General features: G+C 39.0%; 1 protein-coding gene across 1 annotated transcript in view; it reads left to right on the forward strand.

Annotated features, from left to right (window-relative positions):
• ABCA12 (ATP-binding cassette, sub-family A (ABC1), member 12) overlaps positions 1 to 19,411 on the forward strand; it is a 228,171-nt gene that overhangs the window by 20,307 nt on the left and 188,453 nt on the right. The window contains exon 2 of the mRNA XM_011932359.1: positions 5,777 to 5,870. Within this exon, the coding sequence (XP_011787749.1) occupies positions 5,777 to 5,870 (94 nt within the window). The remainder of the gene's footprint in view (positions 1 to 5,776; positions 5,871 to 19,411) is intronic.

The following is a 19,411-nucleotide window of genomic DNA, read 5'->3' on the forward strand; positions in this document are numbered from 1 at the left end:
AAAAATATTACTAGATAATTTGATTTCATTATTAGATACTGCAGATTAGCTTTAAATGAAAATTTTGCAGTGAATTTACATTTGATTAATATAAGGAATTGCTTAAGACTTAAACTTGTAATTTTGAGTTCATGACTTAGTGACTGCAAGGTCACTGAAATGTGCCCTGACGTTATCATTAATTCTCCAAGCCTTGATACTTGCATGCAACAGGATAGAGTTTCTAGATATGAAGCTTGTCTTTATCTCTTTTTCTGTTTCTTCATCTTTTGTATTCTTTTAAAAATTAGTCTGGATTTTCAAAAAGAAATGCAGAAATCTTTTAAATAATTTCTAAACTTTTTATTTTGAAACAAATTTAAAGAAATGTTGCAAGAACAGTGCAAATAACTTTTTTTTTTTAGAACAATTTGAGATTGGTGCTCCATTACCCCCAGATACTTTAATGTACATTTTCTACAAAAAAAGCATAGCTCAATACCACCATCAAATCCTTAGACTCAAGGTTCACCAGTTGTTGGAACTGTGGCCTTTATACAGCAAAAGGATCCAGTTTAGAATTACATGCTGCATCTAGTTTTCATGGCTCTTGTCTCCTTCAGTCTGTAACAGTTTCTCAATTTTTCCTTGACCTTCACGACCCTGACACTTTCGAACCTTCATGACCAATTGTCTTGTAAAGTATCGGTTGTTTCTTTATTTTTTGAGCCAGGTTATTATTCATCTTTGGCAAGAATGTCACAAAAATGATCCTGTTTTTTCCATTTCATCACATTAGGTTGTGCGTGATGACAATTTGTCCCATTTTGTAGGGAAATATTTTGTAGGTACGTGCTCCTTTCCTCATTAAGCTTTCAATTTGTTTATGTTTACCTACGTGTTTGTTTCCATCAGCAGAGATTCATGGATTCCTAGTTTATTTAATTAAATATATTTTATTTTCAAATATATTTTAATGCTTAAATGCAGCCACAGGCTGGTATCTGTATTCTTAGATGTGTCCCATCATTCATTGCCAATCCCTTTGCAGTAAATCCATCATGCTTCTATCAATCTACCTAGCTACCTGTCTACATCAATCAAGTAAGCTATATAACTATGTATCCTTTTGTATCATCTGTCTCTTTCTCTGTCTTCTACATATCATCTTTAGCTCTGTCGAGTATTGAAAATAGTGAGACCCCACTAGCAATGATCACACCTAGCACTCAGTTGTCTACTAAAAGAAGCTAGCGTTTTTTGGAAAAATAAGTGTTTTCAGGAATTGGACAAAGAAGGTACACAATGAGGCAGAAACAAATTGTGGAACCAGAAAGTAAAAAATAAATAATACACACGTGCATTTTAGTCTACATTTTATGTCTCTTCATACACTTGGGAATTAGGAGTTTATGCCCACTTTGCTCATTCTAACCCAACACTACCAAGTTCATTCTAGTTTCCTTCTTTTCCAATTGTTATAACTCCCCTGATGGATAGTCTGACTCCCCTAATGGGGGATATATCTACTTTTATCATCAACCTGCTCTTATGAAATCAATCGCCTGCCACTGCCTCTGTCCTGTCTTCCTGCACTGACACCTTCTTCACCCCACTTGGTCTCTGACACCCCACATCTCACTGCTTCAGTGCCCATGTCCTCTTCACCCTTCTAAGTCCCCACTTCCCTCACTGGGTCGCTGTGGATCCCCAAGTACTAGTATGTACACTTACCTTGCTAGGACCTACCTATGGACTTTTGGATTGATTTTTTCAGGAAAAGAAGAAGAAAAAGAGAACAGAATGGTACAATTGAGTAGAAAATAAATCCTGGAGAAATAAAAGGATACAAATGCCCTGGCCCACTAAGGAATTATAAACTATTTAGTGGGCACATACCCTTTGATGCCAAGAGTATAGGGGGGTGGAATGCCAAGGAGATGTATAGACAGTGTAAAATAATTACACTCTAAGCAAAAATATGAAACCTTTAAACACTGCTTTCCTCAGGCATCTCAAGTAGCTCCTATGTCTATCTGTGTAAAATTAATATAGTATCCCTTTCTCTAAACAAACAGAAAAAAATCATGGCTCATTGGTTTAGAGTTTGAATCCTTGACACTGCATTTGCTTCTAGGTTGCTTATAATCATATTTAAAATGGTGTTGTGAACAACACTGCTGCTATGAAAATTTAAATTTTATTTATTTCTTGCTTTTGTGATTAACCTGTCAAGCTTAACATTTGTGAGACCACAGTATAGAGGGCTTTGTATTTATTATCCCTCTAAAATGCGGTATGCAGAAATGTTCTCTAAACCTCTCTCTGACCTGAAATCCCAGGGAAATCTTGTAATAATAGATTTGTTTATAGGCTGGCTGTGGTTTTTGCCTTCAACAGAGTCTAAAATGCCTTAAACGTCTCTGGTATATATTACATTTTTGTCTGGATTCAAAAGATGTTTAAAATTAATTTTAAAACTCACCAAAACATCTTCATGAAATCAACAAATTAGATCAAGCAAAAGACAACTTAAGCATACCATACAATATATGCCCCTTATCTGAATGTGGATATGTTGGTATAGTTGATCTCAGTCACTGAATTCTCATGAAGTTGCCATAGAAAATGAATAGATGTTCCTAAAAGTAGCTATGGGGCATCACGCCTACTCAGATGAATACTTTCCTTAAAGAATAACTATGGCCTCAAATACAAAACTGATAAATCCATAAACATTAATTTTTTAACCTTAATTCTTTCTACTCTACATTTCAAATGAGAAACATAAAATAAAGATGATACCTTGTATCCAGGATCTTTAAAGAACAATCTCTAATTTCGAAATAAATCAGAGATGAGGCTAGAATAATAACACATCTTACATTTCTGTAGCTCTCATATTTTTGCAATATAATTTCTGTAATGCTTTCTTATTTGCTGCTCAGAACAGTACGATAATTATATTAAAAAAAATTCTGGCCTCCTATACATCTTGGGATTCAGATCCTTGTTCCCTGCTCTGCCTCACAATTGGATATATGACTTTGGACAAGTTATGCTAACTCTCTGCACCTGGAAAATACAAAATAAGAGTTGGATCGGATTACAGCACCTTAGGATGACTTTGGCAGTCTGGTCAAACCTACAGCCTCTTTAAGAATAATGTTTTAAAATTCATCATGTAAAACAAAATAAAAAGGATTATAAATAAAACCAATTATATTGAAATTCAGTTATCAGAGTATTAAAAAAACAAATTTGGCCGGGCATGGTGGCTAACGCCTGTAATCCCAGCACTTTGGGAGGCCAAGGCGGGCAGATCACGAGATTAAGAGATCGAGACCATCTGGCCTACATTGTGAAACCCTGACTCTAGTAAAAATACAAAAATTAGCTGGGCATGGTGGCACACTCCTGTAGTCCCAGCTACTCTGGAGACTGAGGCAGGAGAATTGCTTGAACCTAGGAGGCAGAGGTTGCAGTGAGCTGAGATCGCACCATTGCACTCCAGCCTGGCGACAGAGCAAGACTCCGTCTCAAAGAAGAAAAAAGCAAATTTATGATATGGTAATATGTGTGTCTCCTTATTATGTATTAAATAAAGGTCTAGTGGTGAATTCATACCTAATTTTAATGTAGTAATGAGTATAAATAGCACTTTAAGGTATCTGCAACAACTCTAATGTGATTTTTAAATATCCATAATTTCTATTAGTGACAAAGTCACAGGTACTTCTAACAACACTGTGGTTCATTCCCTACATTCGTCATTAATGGAAATACTAAATGTTAATAACAAGCTAGAGAAAATAAATATATAACCTCTTTTTCTCCCATTCAAATTTACAAATGTCCTGAATTCTCTTCATTAGGTGATCCCAAAGAAATTTTCCAACAAAAATATTCCAGGACTTTGTGAACACTCCTGTTAGATAGGCAGGGTGGCGTACATCTACATCCACTCTCCTCAAGGTGCAGTCCATGGATCAGCTGCATCAGCATCACCTACCCGGCAGCTTCTTAGAAACGTAGAATCTCAGCCCCCACCTCAGACCTTCTGAACTATAATCTGTATGTTTACAAGATCCCAAGTTGACTTGGAGTCCACCCGAGTGTTTGAGAATCGCTGTTTTAGATTAACTTGTTCAGTCTGTATGAGTGCTTTTCAAGCTCTGATCAAACCGATTGCCTCAGGATTCCTTGGATCTATAGTGAACTTCCATTTTTGAAAACTTACCCTTATACCCAAAGTCTAAGAAGCTGGTGAGACAGGCCTACCAGCGAGGAGAGCAGCACTCTTGGACGCGCAATGGAGATTTTAGTAGCAAATGTACATTAGGAGTTATTTAAGGATCAGTAATTTATGGGGTTTGGATTGCTTTGGTGAATAGAAGAGCTCTAGGTAGATTGTTTGAGATTTGGCTGAAGCAAATTGTCTCGGAAAAGTAGGAGAGGAAAGGTAAATCTGACCACAAAACTATGCAGAAACGCAGTTCCAAGTTTCACTTTATTAAGTATACGCAAAATTTGTCCCTGTGGTGTGGTTTGAGCACCATAACTATTTGCATATCACAGTTAATGTTCTTGTGAATATGTGTTTTTCGTGGTTCTGGAGCCAATTATATAGATCTGTAAAATACTAAGCAGTTAGTGTTTTTCAAACTGAATCATATCTACATGGGGAGGAAAACCAGCTCATAAAGTACTTAAAGTGAAATTCTCTAATAGAAATTTCAGGCCGGATGCGGTGGCTCACATCTGTAATCCCAGCACTTTGGGAGGCCGTGGATCACAAGGTCAGGAGTTCAAGACCAGCCTGGCCAAGATAGTGAAACCTCGTATCTAATAAAAATACAAAAATTAGCCAAGCATGGTGGTAGGTGCCTGTAATCCCAGCTGCTCAGGAGGCTGAGGGAGAGAATTGCTTGAACCTGGGAGGCAGAGGTTGCAGCGAGCCAAGATCGTGCCACTGCACTCCAAGCCTGGGCAATAGAATAAGACTCTATCTCAAAAAAAAAAAAAAAAAAAAAAAGCAATTTCAATGCAGTATGTGTTTTTGAGCATCTAGTTTTCATCTAGTGGTAGAAATTTAGGTATCAATAAGACACTGCCCCTACCATAAATGAATGGCCAGTTTATTTGGGAAGTGGGCAAAAAAAATCATTGACTATAACAGTGTAAGTTCTATGATAGAAGCAGACATGCAAGACATTAAGGAGTATGTGGGACTACATGGGACTTGAAGTTCCTTTTACTCCTTCACTCATTGACTCAATTATTTCTCCATTGGTTCATTCTTAGGTTCATTTATTCAACATTATTTATGGGTCATAACCCATGTCACACACCAGTCTTTATGACTGAGCGTAGAATGCTGACATTGAAAAGGCTAGAATAGGGATAGGTTGAAATTACTTTGGGTTCTGTATGCCCTGTTTAGAACATTGTGTCTTATCCAAGGGAAGTGGGAAATTCTAAAGGATTTTTAAGGAATGAAGTAACCAATCAGGTTTAATTTTAATATAATCATGATTGGGGCAGTCACGAGAGGTGATCCAAAAGAAGTCTTCAGAAGATTATTTCATGGTTTTAAGCCTGGAAAAATCATTCTTCTGTGCATTTACAGGTCTTTTACATATTAAATCATTCATTTTTTATTAATAATATCTACAATTGGTAAAATATTCAGCTTGTGTTGAAATATTATAGTATGACACATTTTTTTGTAGTCAGGTCTTAAAAATCTTTGGTTCAACAATAAAACTAACCATTTTTTTCTACCATTATGTTGCAGCTTTGGACACTTGTCTTGATCTTATGGCCAGTTATTATTTTCATAATTTTGGCTATTACCCGGACCAAATTTCCTCCAACTGCAAAACCAACTTGTAAGTAAATGAAATTTGTTTCTTTCCCTAATTTTCAGATTCTAGTTAAAATTTATTTTGGTACCACTTTAGTGTTTCATTTCAATTTTTTTTTTTGTATAGTGTTTTCACTTGGAAGGATCAATACGAACAATTTGTGTGTTTTTTACCCTAGATTTTCAAGTTGGTCAGAAAGTTGAGTTTGTAATATTACGTAGGAAAATATGAAGCTTGTAGAAGCCAGAAAATATTTTAGCCTTTTAAAAATTTTGACCCATTGATTATTCATTTCATACATTTTGCCATGATATGCACAACACAAGCAGCAACCTAGTGCTACATCATTCTTCACTTTTGTAATGGAAACCATAGTCTTGTATTTGATCAACCAAACAAATGAAAATCCAGAGTAGTATGCACATCTCTTCTCTCTCTTTAGGGCTGATATTTGAGTGGTGTAAGTGTGTCAACACATTTAATTCAAGAGAAGATTGTTCTCTAATTAGTGCTCTTTCAGTTACATTTAGTAACTGTCAAGTTGTAAAATGGGCAGAATGCCTGACACTCCGTTATTTTCTTTTGGATCCAGAATGAAAAAGTAGAAAGGACTAAGAAAAGTCCTCAAAACTGAAGGGGTTTTAACCCCAGTGGTTTGACGAATGCTGTTTTCATTTTTGTTTTTTCCGTGTGAAGCCAGTTTTCTTAAAAGAGGAGGAAAAGTCAAACCAGATGCTTCTTGCTTCACAAAGCAGCCATCTCCTAAAAAGCTTCTTGTAAATCAAATTTCTGTAAATTAGATTGTATTTCACAAAACTTGCATTAATTTGCTATGTAAAAGAAGACAATGCTGAGTTATTTTGTAAAGCGAGTAAAAAGTTAGTGACTTTTAAAAATAATTAGTGATTTTGAATCACCCAGTTCTAAGAAATCAGATGAGAACCATAGCAGAATTTACATGAATCATGCGCAATTGGCTAATTCAAAAGAAAATGTTAATTCAGTTAGTGGAAAGCGTTTGAACTCTTGGTGCTAGAATAAATAATTCCTTACATTTAAATAGTAATTTATTTCTGTTTTGTTTTGTTTTGTTGAGACAGAGTCTCGTTCTGTCACCCAGGCTGGAGTACAGTGGCGCGATCTCAAGTCACTGCAAGCTCCGCCTCCCGGGTTCACACCATTCTCCTGCCTCAGCCTCCCGTGTAGCTGGGACTACAGGTGCCTGCCACCAGGCCCCGCTAAATTTTTTTGTATTTTTAGTAGAGACGGGGTTTCACCGTGTTAGCCAGGATGGTCTCGATCTCCTGACCTCGTGATCCACCCACTTTAGCCCCCCAAAGTGCTGGGATTACAGGCATGAGCCACCAAACCTGGCCTTTTCCCCCACTTTTGTGGTAGAAAGAGAATAACTTTGAGATGTCAGTTTGGATTTAGATGGTTTTATCCTGTTTTTTAAATTGCTCTTGTTTTTCTTTGTTTCTCATATATGTCTTTTATGCTGAAAGATTACAACTGGCCAATAATTCATCATAATAAAGATATTTCTTGATCTCATACTGTATACCAGACACTTAGTAAGGTGGTGACTGTATTATTCATCTCACAGTTAAGAAAACTAACGCACAGAGAAATTAAGTAACTTGACCAAGATGGTACAGTTAATAAGTAGTGTTGTCAGGATTTGAAACCAAGCAGTCTGGCTCCAGAATCTGGTTTTAAGCTCATGAACTCACATTTCTTACATCTGTTAGTCAGTACTAATTTTTCACATTGCATCATTTACATTTTGTAAAAGTGAACTAAAATTAGAAACTAGGAATAGAAGCACCCCTGCTTTGTCTCAATTATGAAATCAAGAAATATGGGGAGTAGGTGCATTCCAATGTATGTATTAAGAGTTGTAGTCAATGCTACCTGTGTCCAACTAATTCTTCATGAATCATTGTAGCTGAAGTATCATAGAAATTAGGTCCTCTTTAATAGAGTTAAAATCACTTGTGGGCTACCGTGCTAGTGGGCCAATAGAGAAGCGAAGATGAAACTCTAGACTCCACCTCTAGATGAAACTCAGTCGTGGTGGGTCCCTTAGTTTTCATCATTAGATCATGGGTGTGCAGGAGAGCAGGGTGCAGTCTGAAATCCTACACTCATGCCCTTGTCCTCACTTCCCTGAAAACACACCACAGGAAAAGTCAGCAGCAAGAGCGACGCCAGAACGCACCTCACTCCTCTGACTTTCACAGCCCTCATCAGTGAGATGCCCCGCAGGCTCTTTCAACATGAAGACTTTATAATAGCTCCTCTTACCAATTCAGGCACTGGCGTCATGACAACATGCATGGATCCCACAACAACTTCTGTAATACTGTGGGTACATTCTGCTCCCAGAGGAGCCAGGCAGGTCCAGGTCTGTAGGACTTGATAACTCATTTAGAACAATTGTAATTAGCAACTTAAAGGATTCCCTTCATAGTGTTTTTGATTGTTGGGCATCTGGAGAAGTCTATATTTTTGATGAGAGGAAACCAGCTGCAATCCCTGACACCAGGGGTGCTGGTCCAGATAACATACATATTCCTGACATCACCTGACTTCACTCACTCCCTTTTGTGTTGCAACAAACGGCTTAGGTAACTAGCCTCTGCAAATAATAAATCCCAGGTAAAGAAAACCTTTTAAGCCTGGCAGGCAGGCCCTAATTCTTCTCATTCAAACAGGGAAGAAATGAGCTGAGGTGCCAAGTTTGAAGTAGTTTCAATCTCTTACAATCTCCACATGCAGCAGCTTGTCAAGAGGCAAATGTTAAAGCCAAAAAACCCTGTTTAGGAACAAGGGCCAACAAAACAGCACAAATCTCCACAAGACACACTTAGACTAAGCCAAGCTGTAACATGCAGCAAGCTTATTTTGTCTCCCTTTAATACATACATACCCATGAATGTCCAGGCAAGCCGTCCCTAATTACTATGCAACTATTTTTCAAGTACAGTAAAACCCTGACAGAATGAGATAAGTAGACTCCAAACAAAAGTAGTCATGTCAAATAAGGAGTCACACTTTTGTGAGGTTACTGAAAAACAATGTTTTTCTATTGTTCCCTAAATACCTCTAAAAGTACAATGGAAATCGTACCGTGCAAATATGACCATACATTGCATTAAGCCCCAACTATCCCAAGGCTGTCACTTTCTAACATTCCTGGGCTCTCTGCGGATAAGAAATTCAGCGCATCTCATATTTGAAAATCAGGGCTGGTGGAAGGCAGGAGCCATCCACGAACTGAATTATATCCAGATTTATATTATCACAGAGTTATACTAAATAACACCCATCCAGATGTTACTCAACAGCTTTGGTAAATGCAAGGATGTCCAACATTTTCGGCATGACATTTTTTTTGCCTCCAAAGTATACTCTTTATCTTCAGGGATGCATAAAAGTAATAACAGGGATGAACATTTATTGAACGCTTTGCTATGTGTCAGACACTGGGCTGAGTACTTTGCATGCCTTAGTTAATACTCACATCATTTCTTTGGGCCATGCAATAGGATTGTCCCTATTTTAAAGATGAGCAAATTGAGACAGAAAAATGTGTTAAGTAATTTACCAATGTTCACATGGTTATTATGTGCTGGAGCCTGGATTTTTGAACAAGATACCTGCAGACAGGTGGTTTTATTTAGGTCATGGGTGCCACCAATGGCGGTCCTGAGGTCTGGTTCATTACAGTAACTCATTTTTCTTCCTCATACCACTTATTAGCACTATCATATATTGAGCATTGCTGTAAACATGAACTCAAGTTGTTTTTCTACTTGTTAGTAGCTCTGGGGAAAAAAAGTGAGAAGGAAGATTGAAATTGTTGATCAGCAAGTGGTTTGTGGGATCCATGCATGTTGTTATGACTCCAGTGCCTGCATTGGTAAGAGGAGCTATTGTACAGTCCTCATGTTGAAAGAGCCTGCGGGGCATCTCACTGATGAGGGTTGTGAAAGTCAGAGGAGTGAGGTGTGTTCTGGCGTCACTCTTGCTGCTGACTTTTCCTGTGGTGTGTTTTCAGGGAAGTGAGGACAAGGGCATGAGTGCAGGATTCCAGGCTGCACCCTGCTCTCCAGCACACCCATGATCTAATGATGAAAACTGAGGGACCCACAGGAAATAATTTTGTTTGCTATCTTGATTGGCTCAAAATTTACATAGGATTTTTGTTGTTGTTGTTCTGAGAAGCTCAGAATTCATCATCATTTGTCTTTTGCTGTGGATTGCCCAATCCAGTTTTTGCATTCTCATGAGTTCCAGCAACACTAGTTAGTCTTTCAGGTTAGAAACATCTGAATCATCCTTGACTACTCCCTTCATTTACCTCCCATAACCACTGGCATGCAAGTCAGAATCCATCTGTGCAATGTGTCCCAGAGTTACTCTGCCCTTCCATCCTTCCTGCCACCCCTTGGTTCAAGATCCCATTGTCTCATGCTTGGATTGCTTCCATAGCTTTGTGACTGTGTAAAGGTGTGTGCATGTGTGTGTGTGCGCGCACGCGCGTGCATGTGTGTAGGCCCTACCTCCAACTCTTTTTTTTTTTTTTTTTTTTTTGAGATGGAGTCTCGCTCTGTCGCCCAGGCTGGAGTGCAGTGGCCAGATCTCAGCTCACTGCAAGCTCCGCCTCCCGGGTTTACGCCATTCTCCTGCCTCAGCCTCCCGAGTAGCTGGGACAGGCACCCGCCACCTCGCCCAGCTAGTTTTTTGTATTTTTTAGTAGAGACGGGGTTTCACCGTGTTAGCCAGGATGGTCTCGATCTCCTGACCTCGTGATCCACCCGTCTTGGCCTCCCAAAGTGCTGGGATTACAGGCTTGAGCCACCGCGCCCAGCCTAACTCTTTCCATGTTTCATCATCAAATAATCTTCCTAAAATACTGTTTGAGCCCATTAGGTTTCACCTTCTCATTGTCTGACTTTCAAGACCTTCAAATTCAGGATTCTTCCAACTTTATATTCATGGTGTTCTGCAGTAGAATGCCTGTGCTTAAGGAGTAAGTGTCTGAATGTCCTCCACACCTCTCATTCTCACTCCCACGTTGATGCATGTCCTTATATCTCCCCATGAATGTCAGTTAAAAGCCAAGCTCACATCCAAGACGTTCCCATTTAGCCTTGTCTGATCACTCAAACCCCAATCAATTTTCCTTTATATGTCTCTGGTTGAAGTATTGGCTTATAATGGTCTTTGAGTGTTTGATGCTTCAATCTTGACTCACTCATTGGATGGATAGTACATTAATAGCAGAAATCACATCATACCACCGTACTCACAAGGTACTGCATGATTCCTAACAGGGAACAAAGTCGGAATGCAACAGGTCAGAATCTGATACAATTTGGAAGACTGATATGGGGGACTGGATTACAAAATTCACCCAATGATAGATAGTAAAAAATACTCGATGTGAGTCTGAGATGGGTAAGGGACAAGGAGTTAGTTTGTTTTGGTTTGCTATTTACTTTTCAGATACAGGTAAATCTGACTATGGGATCAAAATAATGTCTATAATGCCCATATGGGGGGAAAGAAAATGAATGTAAAGCCCCATCACTCCTTCCCAGCTAGATCCACCTGGGAATTTCCATCACAAATACGAAAGAGTTCCAAACATGTAGGAGAGATTTTAGTGTAGGAGAATTAACCGCCTGCTTCTTGCTTAAGAAGTTTCAGAAAATTTTGGAACAGCTTTTGAATTTCACGGTCAAAGACCCATCTTGTACTTCCTCCATCAGCAGATTGTAGTCAGTGACTTTTTGGGAAACATTACTGGCCCTTCAAATACCAACACGGAGATAAATTCTGTGGAAGCCATAGAAACTGAGACTGGGATTTGATTGGGACCCTGTTTCCTCCAGTGTCCCGTGCAGAGCTGCCTGAAGCACGCAGAGGGGAGGGAGATGTGGACACGGCTGCAATCACTCACAGGGATGACTACAGCTCCTGCTGCCAGTGGTCCATCTCCCCCAGATCCTGGCCTGATTCTCATGCAATGTGGATGACCACGCCCTAATTCCAGCTAACATGATGACAAGATTTCTCAACTAATACCCTCTTAGGCTCAGTATACAGAATTGCATCAGAGAATAGGAAATATCTGAAGTACAATAAAACTTAATTTTAACAAGTAGAAAAATTAAGAGTAAGGAAGGGTATTTTCTCTCCATCCTGTATCATCCCCACATTGTGTGGTCTACCTGGCAAGCTTCCCAAAGGTGATTGTCTCAGTGAAATTGGCCATACAAATGTCTCTTGGTTTTTACTCCTTTTCTCTTTCCTTCATAAGAGCCGAGGGCCTTTTGTCAGACAGGGCCTCCTGTGAAATAGGGAGCGCTAATGCCCAAGTCTATCCAATAAGTAAAGATGAATGGTTGAATATTTATAATATCTTTATAACATATATTTTTTTTGAGATGGAGTCTCTCTCTGTCATCCAGGCTGGAGTGCAGTGGCACGATTTCGGCTCACTGCAACATCTGCCACCCGGGTTCAAGTGATTCTCCTGCCTCAGCCTCCTGAGTAGCTGGGGTTACAGGTACTACAGGTTACATTAGCCAACATGCCTGGCTAATGTCAGATTTACCTGGATCTGAAAAGTAAATAGCAAAAACAAAACAAAACTAAGCTAAAAAAAACCTGGGTATACTTAGATTAGTGCCTGCTATATGGTAAGAGCTATAAAAGTGTTGGACATTATTTTCTATACTGTATTATTTATGATACTATATATGTATAGAGTATAGTACCTATCCTTGAGTATCATGAAGATAATCTAGCATCTTGTCATCATTTGTCAGATGAGGAAACTGAGGCTCAGAAATTTTAAGAGACTTTATGGGGCCAGGTGCCATGATTCATGCCTATAATCCCAGCAGTTTGGGAGGCTGAGCTGGGTGGATCACCTGAGGTCAGGAGTTCGAGACCAGCCTGGCCAACATGGTGAAACCCCAACTCTACTAAAAATACAAAAAATTAGCTGGGCCTGGGGGTGGGCACCTGTAATCCCAGCTACTCGGTAGGCTGAGGCAGGAGAATTGCTTGAACCCAGGAGGCAGAGGTTGCAGTGAGCTGAGATCACACCATTGCACTCTAGCATGGGCAACAAGAGTGAAACTCCATCTCAAAAATGACAACAAAAATAAGAAATTTTAAGAGACATTATTAAAGCTTCACATTTATTTTTGCCATCATCACATATTTAAAGTGCACCTGTTGCATCCATTAAGCACTAATTAAGAAAGCCATGAGCCCTCACAGCAATCAAGCCTGTAAGAGAGCAATAAGTATATCAGAAACTATTGCAATGTGAAAAATTCCACAGTGGAGGTAGGTCCAAGACAGAAGCAAAGAAGCTGGAGTCAGCAACTTTGCCTGGGACCAAGGCAAGTGCAGTACGAAATTAGAGGGTGTGAAAAAACTCAGTGATCAAGTTCAATAATAGTTCAAGAGAGTATTTTACAAAATCAAAATTAATACAAAACCTTATGATGAATAAAATATCAATATTTAAAGTAAAAACAGGATCAGGGTTACCAACTTTTCTTTTTTCTTAGCTCCAATGTGGAGTTCAGTGCTAAGACTTAGCATGAGTCTTGAAGAATGAGTAGGAGTTTGTCAGTTAGATAACCAGTGTCGTTCCATTTCTTCCAGAAAGCAGCTTACGTGAGTGAGGACACAGAATGTGAAAGAGTTAGATGTGCCAGGAATTTGGAATCTCTTTTGCCTGAAAGAGGAAGATGCTTGTTAAATACTGAGAGATAAGGCTGTTTGGTCCAAACCAAAAGTATTAGACTTTGTTTCTATGTTTTGAGACAGAGTCTTGCACTGTCGCCCAGACTGGAGCACAGTGGTGTGATCTCGGCTCACTACAACTTCTTCCTCCTGAGTTCAAGCAATTCTCCTGTCTCAGCCTCCCAAGTAGCTGGGACTATAGGTGCACGCTATCATGCCCAGCTAATTTTTGTATTTTTAGTAGAGACAGGGTTTCACCATGTTGGCCAGGCTGTTCTCAAACTTGTGACCTCAAGTGATCCACCCACCTCAGCCTCCCGAAGTGTTGGGACGGATTACAGGTGTGATCCATCGCCTCAGGCCTAGATTTTATTTTAAAGGTGATGAGAAGCCATTGGATTTTTTTTAACTAAATTAGTTTTATTTTAAAATGTTTAGAGATTTTTCTGACTCTAGATATACATGCTCATTATTAAAAATTAAATAATGAGATATGAGTGGTATATTGTAAAACATGGAAGTCCTGCATAATCTCACCCTCTAAAGAGAACCATTGTTAACATTTCAGTGTACATTTGCTAGGACTTTTTTCTATGCATATACCAAATACTTGCAAATACACACACATAGGCACACACGCACACACACATGTGTACAAACAAATACAACAGGACCATTGGGACTAGACAATAGTTTAGAAGGTGTTCCTGCAGCTGTGTGGGAGATGGTTTTAAGGAGCAGGAGCTGGTGGCTGGATTGGGAATTCTGGTGTTAAGACTTCCACTTCAGTCTTCTTTTTCATGATCTCTTGATTGCCCAAGAGAAATAGTAACTGAGGCTAAAAGAAATCTGTGTACTTCTCTATCAGAGCTAGCTATTTCCTTAGGCTTTTTAAACACCCCATTCTTCAATCCTCCATTTTCTTTTCAGATTTTTAAAATCCAGATTTCTTTTAAAAATAGAGAATTACTCTTTATACTATGAAGGTTTTCAGTGCAAGGTTAGCCATAACCCTCTAATTTCATACTGTCCAAAATAAGATTTACACAGTTTAGGAGAAATTTTGGAAGTGAAAATGGAGCAAACTAAGGAGAAAATAATACAGAAATCACATGCTATTACCAATATTTTTCTTTTGTCTTTTCTCTATTTTGGAGATTGACAAACATATGTACCCAGCTACTCTACCTCAATCAAAACGATGCTGAAATAGAGAGATGGCAGAGTATTACCGTAGGCTTTCTGATTTGGCATCTGGAGGTGGAGGTGGAGTTGGAGGTGGTGGTGAGTGGGATGGTGTGGAGGACCAGAGAGTTTAAATTTTGAAGAACTCGCCAGGTGATTCTTCTGCTACTTCAAGTTTGTGAGCTACTTTTTCCTTTCTTTTCAACTTAAAAATAATTTTAGATCAGTGTGCATTTTTGACTTGCTCATCACTGTGAAAACAAACCAAAGAATGAATTTAATTCTTTGAATAATCACAGAGAAGAACTTGCTTTCACCTGAGTTAGCTTGCAGGCTTTAAGTGGCTGCCAGCATCCTATCCTTCTTTTCAGCATTCAGTCTTTCACTGTGATCCTCAGGATATCAGAAGTCTCACACCATTCTTCATGTCTTATATTGAAGACACATTTTTAGGACAGCTGAGAAGAGGAGCAAACCTCCTCTCAGAGAGTCCTGTTGGAGCAGTATCTAAGGAAGGACGTGTTCACAATTTCCTGAATTGGTGTTTTTCCCAGATGACTTCATTGATGAATTACATGCCCAGGGAACCCAGGTCTGTGCAAACAAACGCTTCCCACTCTAGCTTTATAACACTGCACTTCTGGCTTCATAACTATCAAAAGAATGAGAAATGTCAAAATCTTTTCATTATTTTGAAATTGCTGCCCTATGTGGAGACGGTAAAAAAAGATACTTCTGGAGATTTATATTCTACAAGGATGTGCCTAGGGCTGTAAAGAGCAGGACTGTGTTCTGACCTCAAGTTGCTTACAATCGAATTGTAAAGTGAAGAAACACACAAGATAGATTACGGGCCATAATGTATTTTTAAAAACAAAAAGTTAAATGTAATTAAAGTAAAAATGTTAAGTATAGATCTTGGCACAGTACTTTGCACATAATGGGAACTCAAATATTTATTAATAGTGACATGTCACAATTGTGCAGATAGAAAATAAATATTAAGTAGGCAGCATTGGCAATGAAAACCACTGGATGTTTAGAAAGCAAAAGATTGCTGTGAATTAGGGTAATCAAGAATTACTTCAGGGTTACATTCATCTTGGAAGGAAAACAGTCAATATGCAAAAAGAGGAAGTGGCTTTCAAGAGGCGGAAGTGGCATGATCAAGATCTTGGAGGCAGAGCTTCTCAGGCATAACTGGCTAAAAATAGGTAGATTAGTCTAGCCAAAGTAGAGTGTTTTGCTTGAGAGTAGACTGGGAAATAGAGGGAGACACGATCTCTACAAAAAAATAAAAATAAAAAATTAGTCATATGTGGTGGTATGTGCCTGTGGTGCCAGCTACTTGGGAGGCTGAGTTGGGAAGATCATTTGAACCTGGGAGGTTGAGGCTGCAGTGAGCCATGATTGCACCACTGCATTCCAGGCCTGGGCAAGAGAGAGTAAGACCCTGTTTCTAGAAAAAAAAGAAAACAAAAAAAGATCAATTTGAGTGGGGTTTCATCATGTGGGGTTTTGAATACTAGACTAGGAGTCTAGATTTTATCCTGTAGTAATGGAAACACTGGAAGTCTGTGAAGAGTTATTTAATTTTGTGTTTTCCAGTGTGGGAGGTAAACTAAAGGAAGTTTGTGAAGTTTTCCACCATAATTGTTTATATCCATCCAGATGTTTACATCACAGGCTGTACTAGTTATCTATTGCTCTATAACAACTTGCCCCTCAAAATTTAGTGACAACAACAATAAACAAACATTTATCATCCTCCGTTTTCTAGGGGTCAGAATTTTTCTTTTTGAGACAAAGTCTCGCTCTGTCACAAGGCTGGAGTGCAGTGGTGTGATCTCGGCTCACTGCAACCTCCACTTCCTGTGTTCAAGCGATTCTTCTGCCTCAGCCTCCCAAGTAGCTGGGATTACAGGCACGTGCCACCATGCCCGGCTAATTTTTGTATTTTTAGTAAAGATGGGTTTTCACCATGATGGCCAGGATGGTCTCGATCTCTTGACCTTGTGATCTGCCCACCTTGGCCTCCCAAAGTGCTGGGATTATAGGCCTGAGCCACCACACCCAGCCAGGGTCAGAAATTAAAGAGTGACTTAGCCACAAGTCTTTGCCTTGGTGTGTCTCATGAGTTTGCAGTCAGGATTTGGGCTAGGACGTCAGTCATCCAACAACTCAAGTAGGGCTGGAAGATCTGTTCCCAAGGTGGATAGCTCACGTGGCTGGTGCATTGGCACTGACAGTTGGTGGGAGGCCTCAGCTTCTCCCCTACTGGGCCTTGAGGCTACTTGAGTGTCCTCAAGCCAGGGTGACTGGCTTTCCCCAGAGCAAGCAATCCAAGATAGGCAGAAACTATCCTTTTTCTGTCCTGCCCTTAAATGCCTTAGAGCATCACACTGCCACATTCTATTCATAAGAATAGGCGCTTCAGCCTGATTCATATTTAAGGGAATTAGGCTCCACCTTTTGAAACGAAGAGTGCCAAAGATTCTGTGGACACATTTTAAAAGCACCACACAGTCTAATAAGATTCAATGGTGCAATAACAAAGGGCATAAACATGCTTGCAATATTCAGCCCTATCATGGCAGTGTCCTTATCTGCTTTGGGCCACATTGAATTCCTAGTACCCAGCAGGGCCTGCACATTGAGGCACTCATTAAATGCTTTTGAGCTATTACTGTTGGAATACTCCATTACAGATGGAGACATTTACTTTCAAAGATTTTAGTGACAGGCCTCACTAAGTGTTGAAGCAAGATTTAATTTGTTCTTACTTCCCATTTCTTCTTTCTACTCTCTATGCTATCTGTCAAACGGAGTCACTCATGTCTGTAGAGATGCTCACCTTGCTGTTGGCACAGCTAACAGAATTACTCTCTGGAATATTGCCTGGTACTTAGTCACCTAACAAATATTTGTTGAACAAATGAATGAATTTGGTGCAACAGTAATTGAAGGCTGGAAGTTTAAAGAAATCTGTTCAAATTTACTTACAAGTCAGTGGAAAAAGGGAATACAATCCGGAGTGGTTGCCTTTTGTGCAGATTATTATTTTGTCATGTTTGCTGAAAGGGCACCATGTTCAAAGGGCAGAAGTTAGATATTCTGAATATAGAAGAGATGGAACTCCTGGAGTTTGAGAATCTGTTTGATAACCACACAGAAGGATTCTATGGCAAATGAACTTCCTATTGTTGAATCATTGTTCTGAACATAGTCTTTTCAAGTGTGGTAATATCGTAGGGGGTGTGGGGGCTGGGATAAATGTGGATCAGCTGGAATTCCTCCCATTTGAGTAGTCTTGTACTTTGACATTTAACCCACAAAGAGAAACAAATGAATTATGATGCCACATGGCATAGCTAAACTTTCATACACCTCTCTACACAGCTGTTACATGGTTTATTCTGGAAAAATTTTGGACCAAAATTGAACTTAACTCCTGTGAAAACTTCACTTACCTCCACTGAATCCTGTTAGCTTTGATTAGCTGTTTTTAGGTTTTATGATAAGCAGAGCTCTGAAAATCAGGGAAAAAAATTATAGATCTTTATTAAGCACATTACATTCCTTTCAGAGACATATCCAAGAACTGAAATGTAAGGTCTTTATTTTGTTGATTTATCTTTGGGTTTATGTGGAAATTTGGCATTAAATATATAATCCAGAAGGTATATAACAGGGACCAGTGTATTTCATAGGCAGGTTTAGCTTTAGGGATTTTATGGAATTTGTTAACATTAGGTAGTATTAACGTAGCCAAACTTCCAGAACAATAAGCAATCAATTTTTCTGCAATGTTAGTGCAAAGAGTATTAAATTTTAGCTCAAATAAAACTGAAAGCAAATGAACAAGAGTGGAATTAGGTTAATCATAAGCTTTAGGAAGGTAGCTCAACATATTACAGCCATGATTGCAGTCCTCGCTTTTGTTACATAGATTTCTAGCACCTAGATGTGCATACCCCAAAACACTCAGCTATTTGTTAAGCAAATATTTATTTATTATAGCGTCATATGGAATCTAAAGGAAAAGAACGCAGGATTCTTAGGTAAAAACATGGATAATCAAGTTACAGTAACTGTAAAGTTCATAATCTGTTACATAATCAAGTGTGATACAGGAACAAAGAACCATCAATGCACTAAGATTTTTTGAAAAAAAAAAACAAGATTTTTGGAGGCTAGAGAAGTTAGGTGAAGCTTAATAGCATAAATAGGACTTAAGCTGTGTCCTTAAAAAAAAACTAATAGGATACTTGGATTTGCATGGATAAGAGCGGGGAGTTTTGTAAGGAAAGGAAGAGAATGAACAATTCCGTGAAGGTGAGAACGAAGGGTTTTATGTTGCTTCAGGGAACTTTCTCTGAACCTCTATACTAGGTTAGTTTTCACTCCTACACCAGCCCTCCTTTATAATTGTAATTGAGTAAGTATGCATTTATTTGATGTTTGTGCCTCTGGTCTTCCCTTCATAGGATCTATACCTAAGTCTATTTTTCCCACCAAATACAAGCAGTGCCTAGCATATCAGATACTTAACAGATAAGGAAATGCCCCCTTTTTCCTAAATTCCATTAGATTCTGCTGGGAAA

Source organism: Colobus angolensis, unplaced genomic scaffold (assembly GCF_000951035.1).
Source record: "Colobus angolensis palliatus isolate OR3802 unplaced genomic scaffold, Cang.pa_1.0 Scaffold95, whole genome shotgun sequence".
NCBI lineage: Eukaryota > Metazoa > Chordata > Mammalia > Primates > Cercopithecidae > Colobus > Colobus angolensis.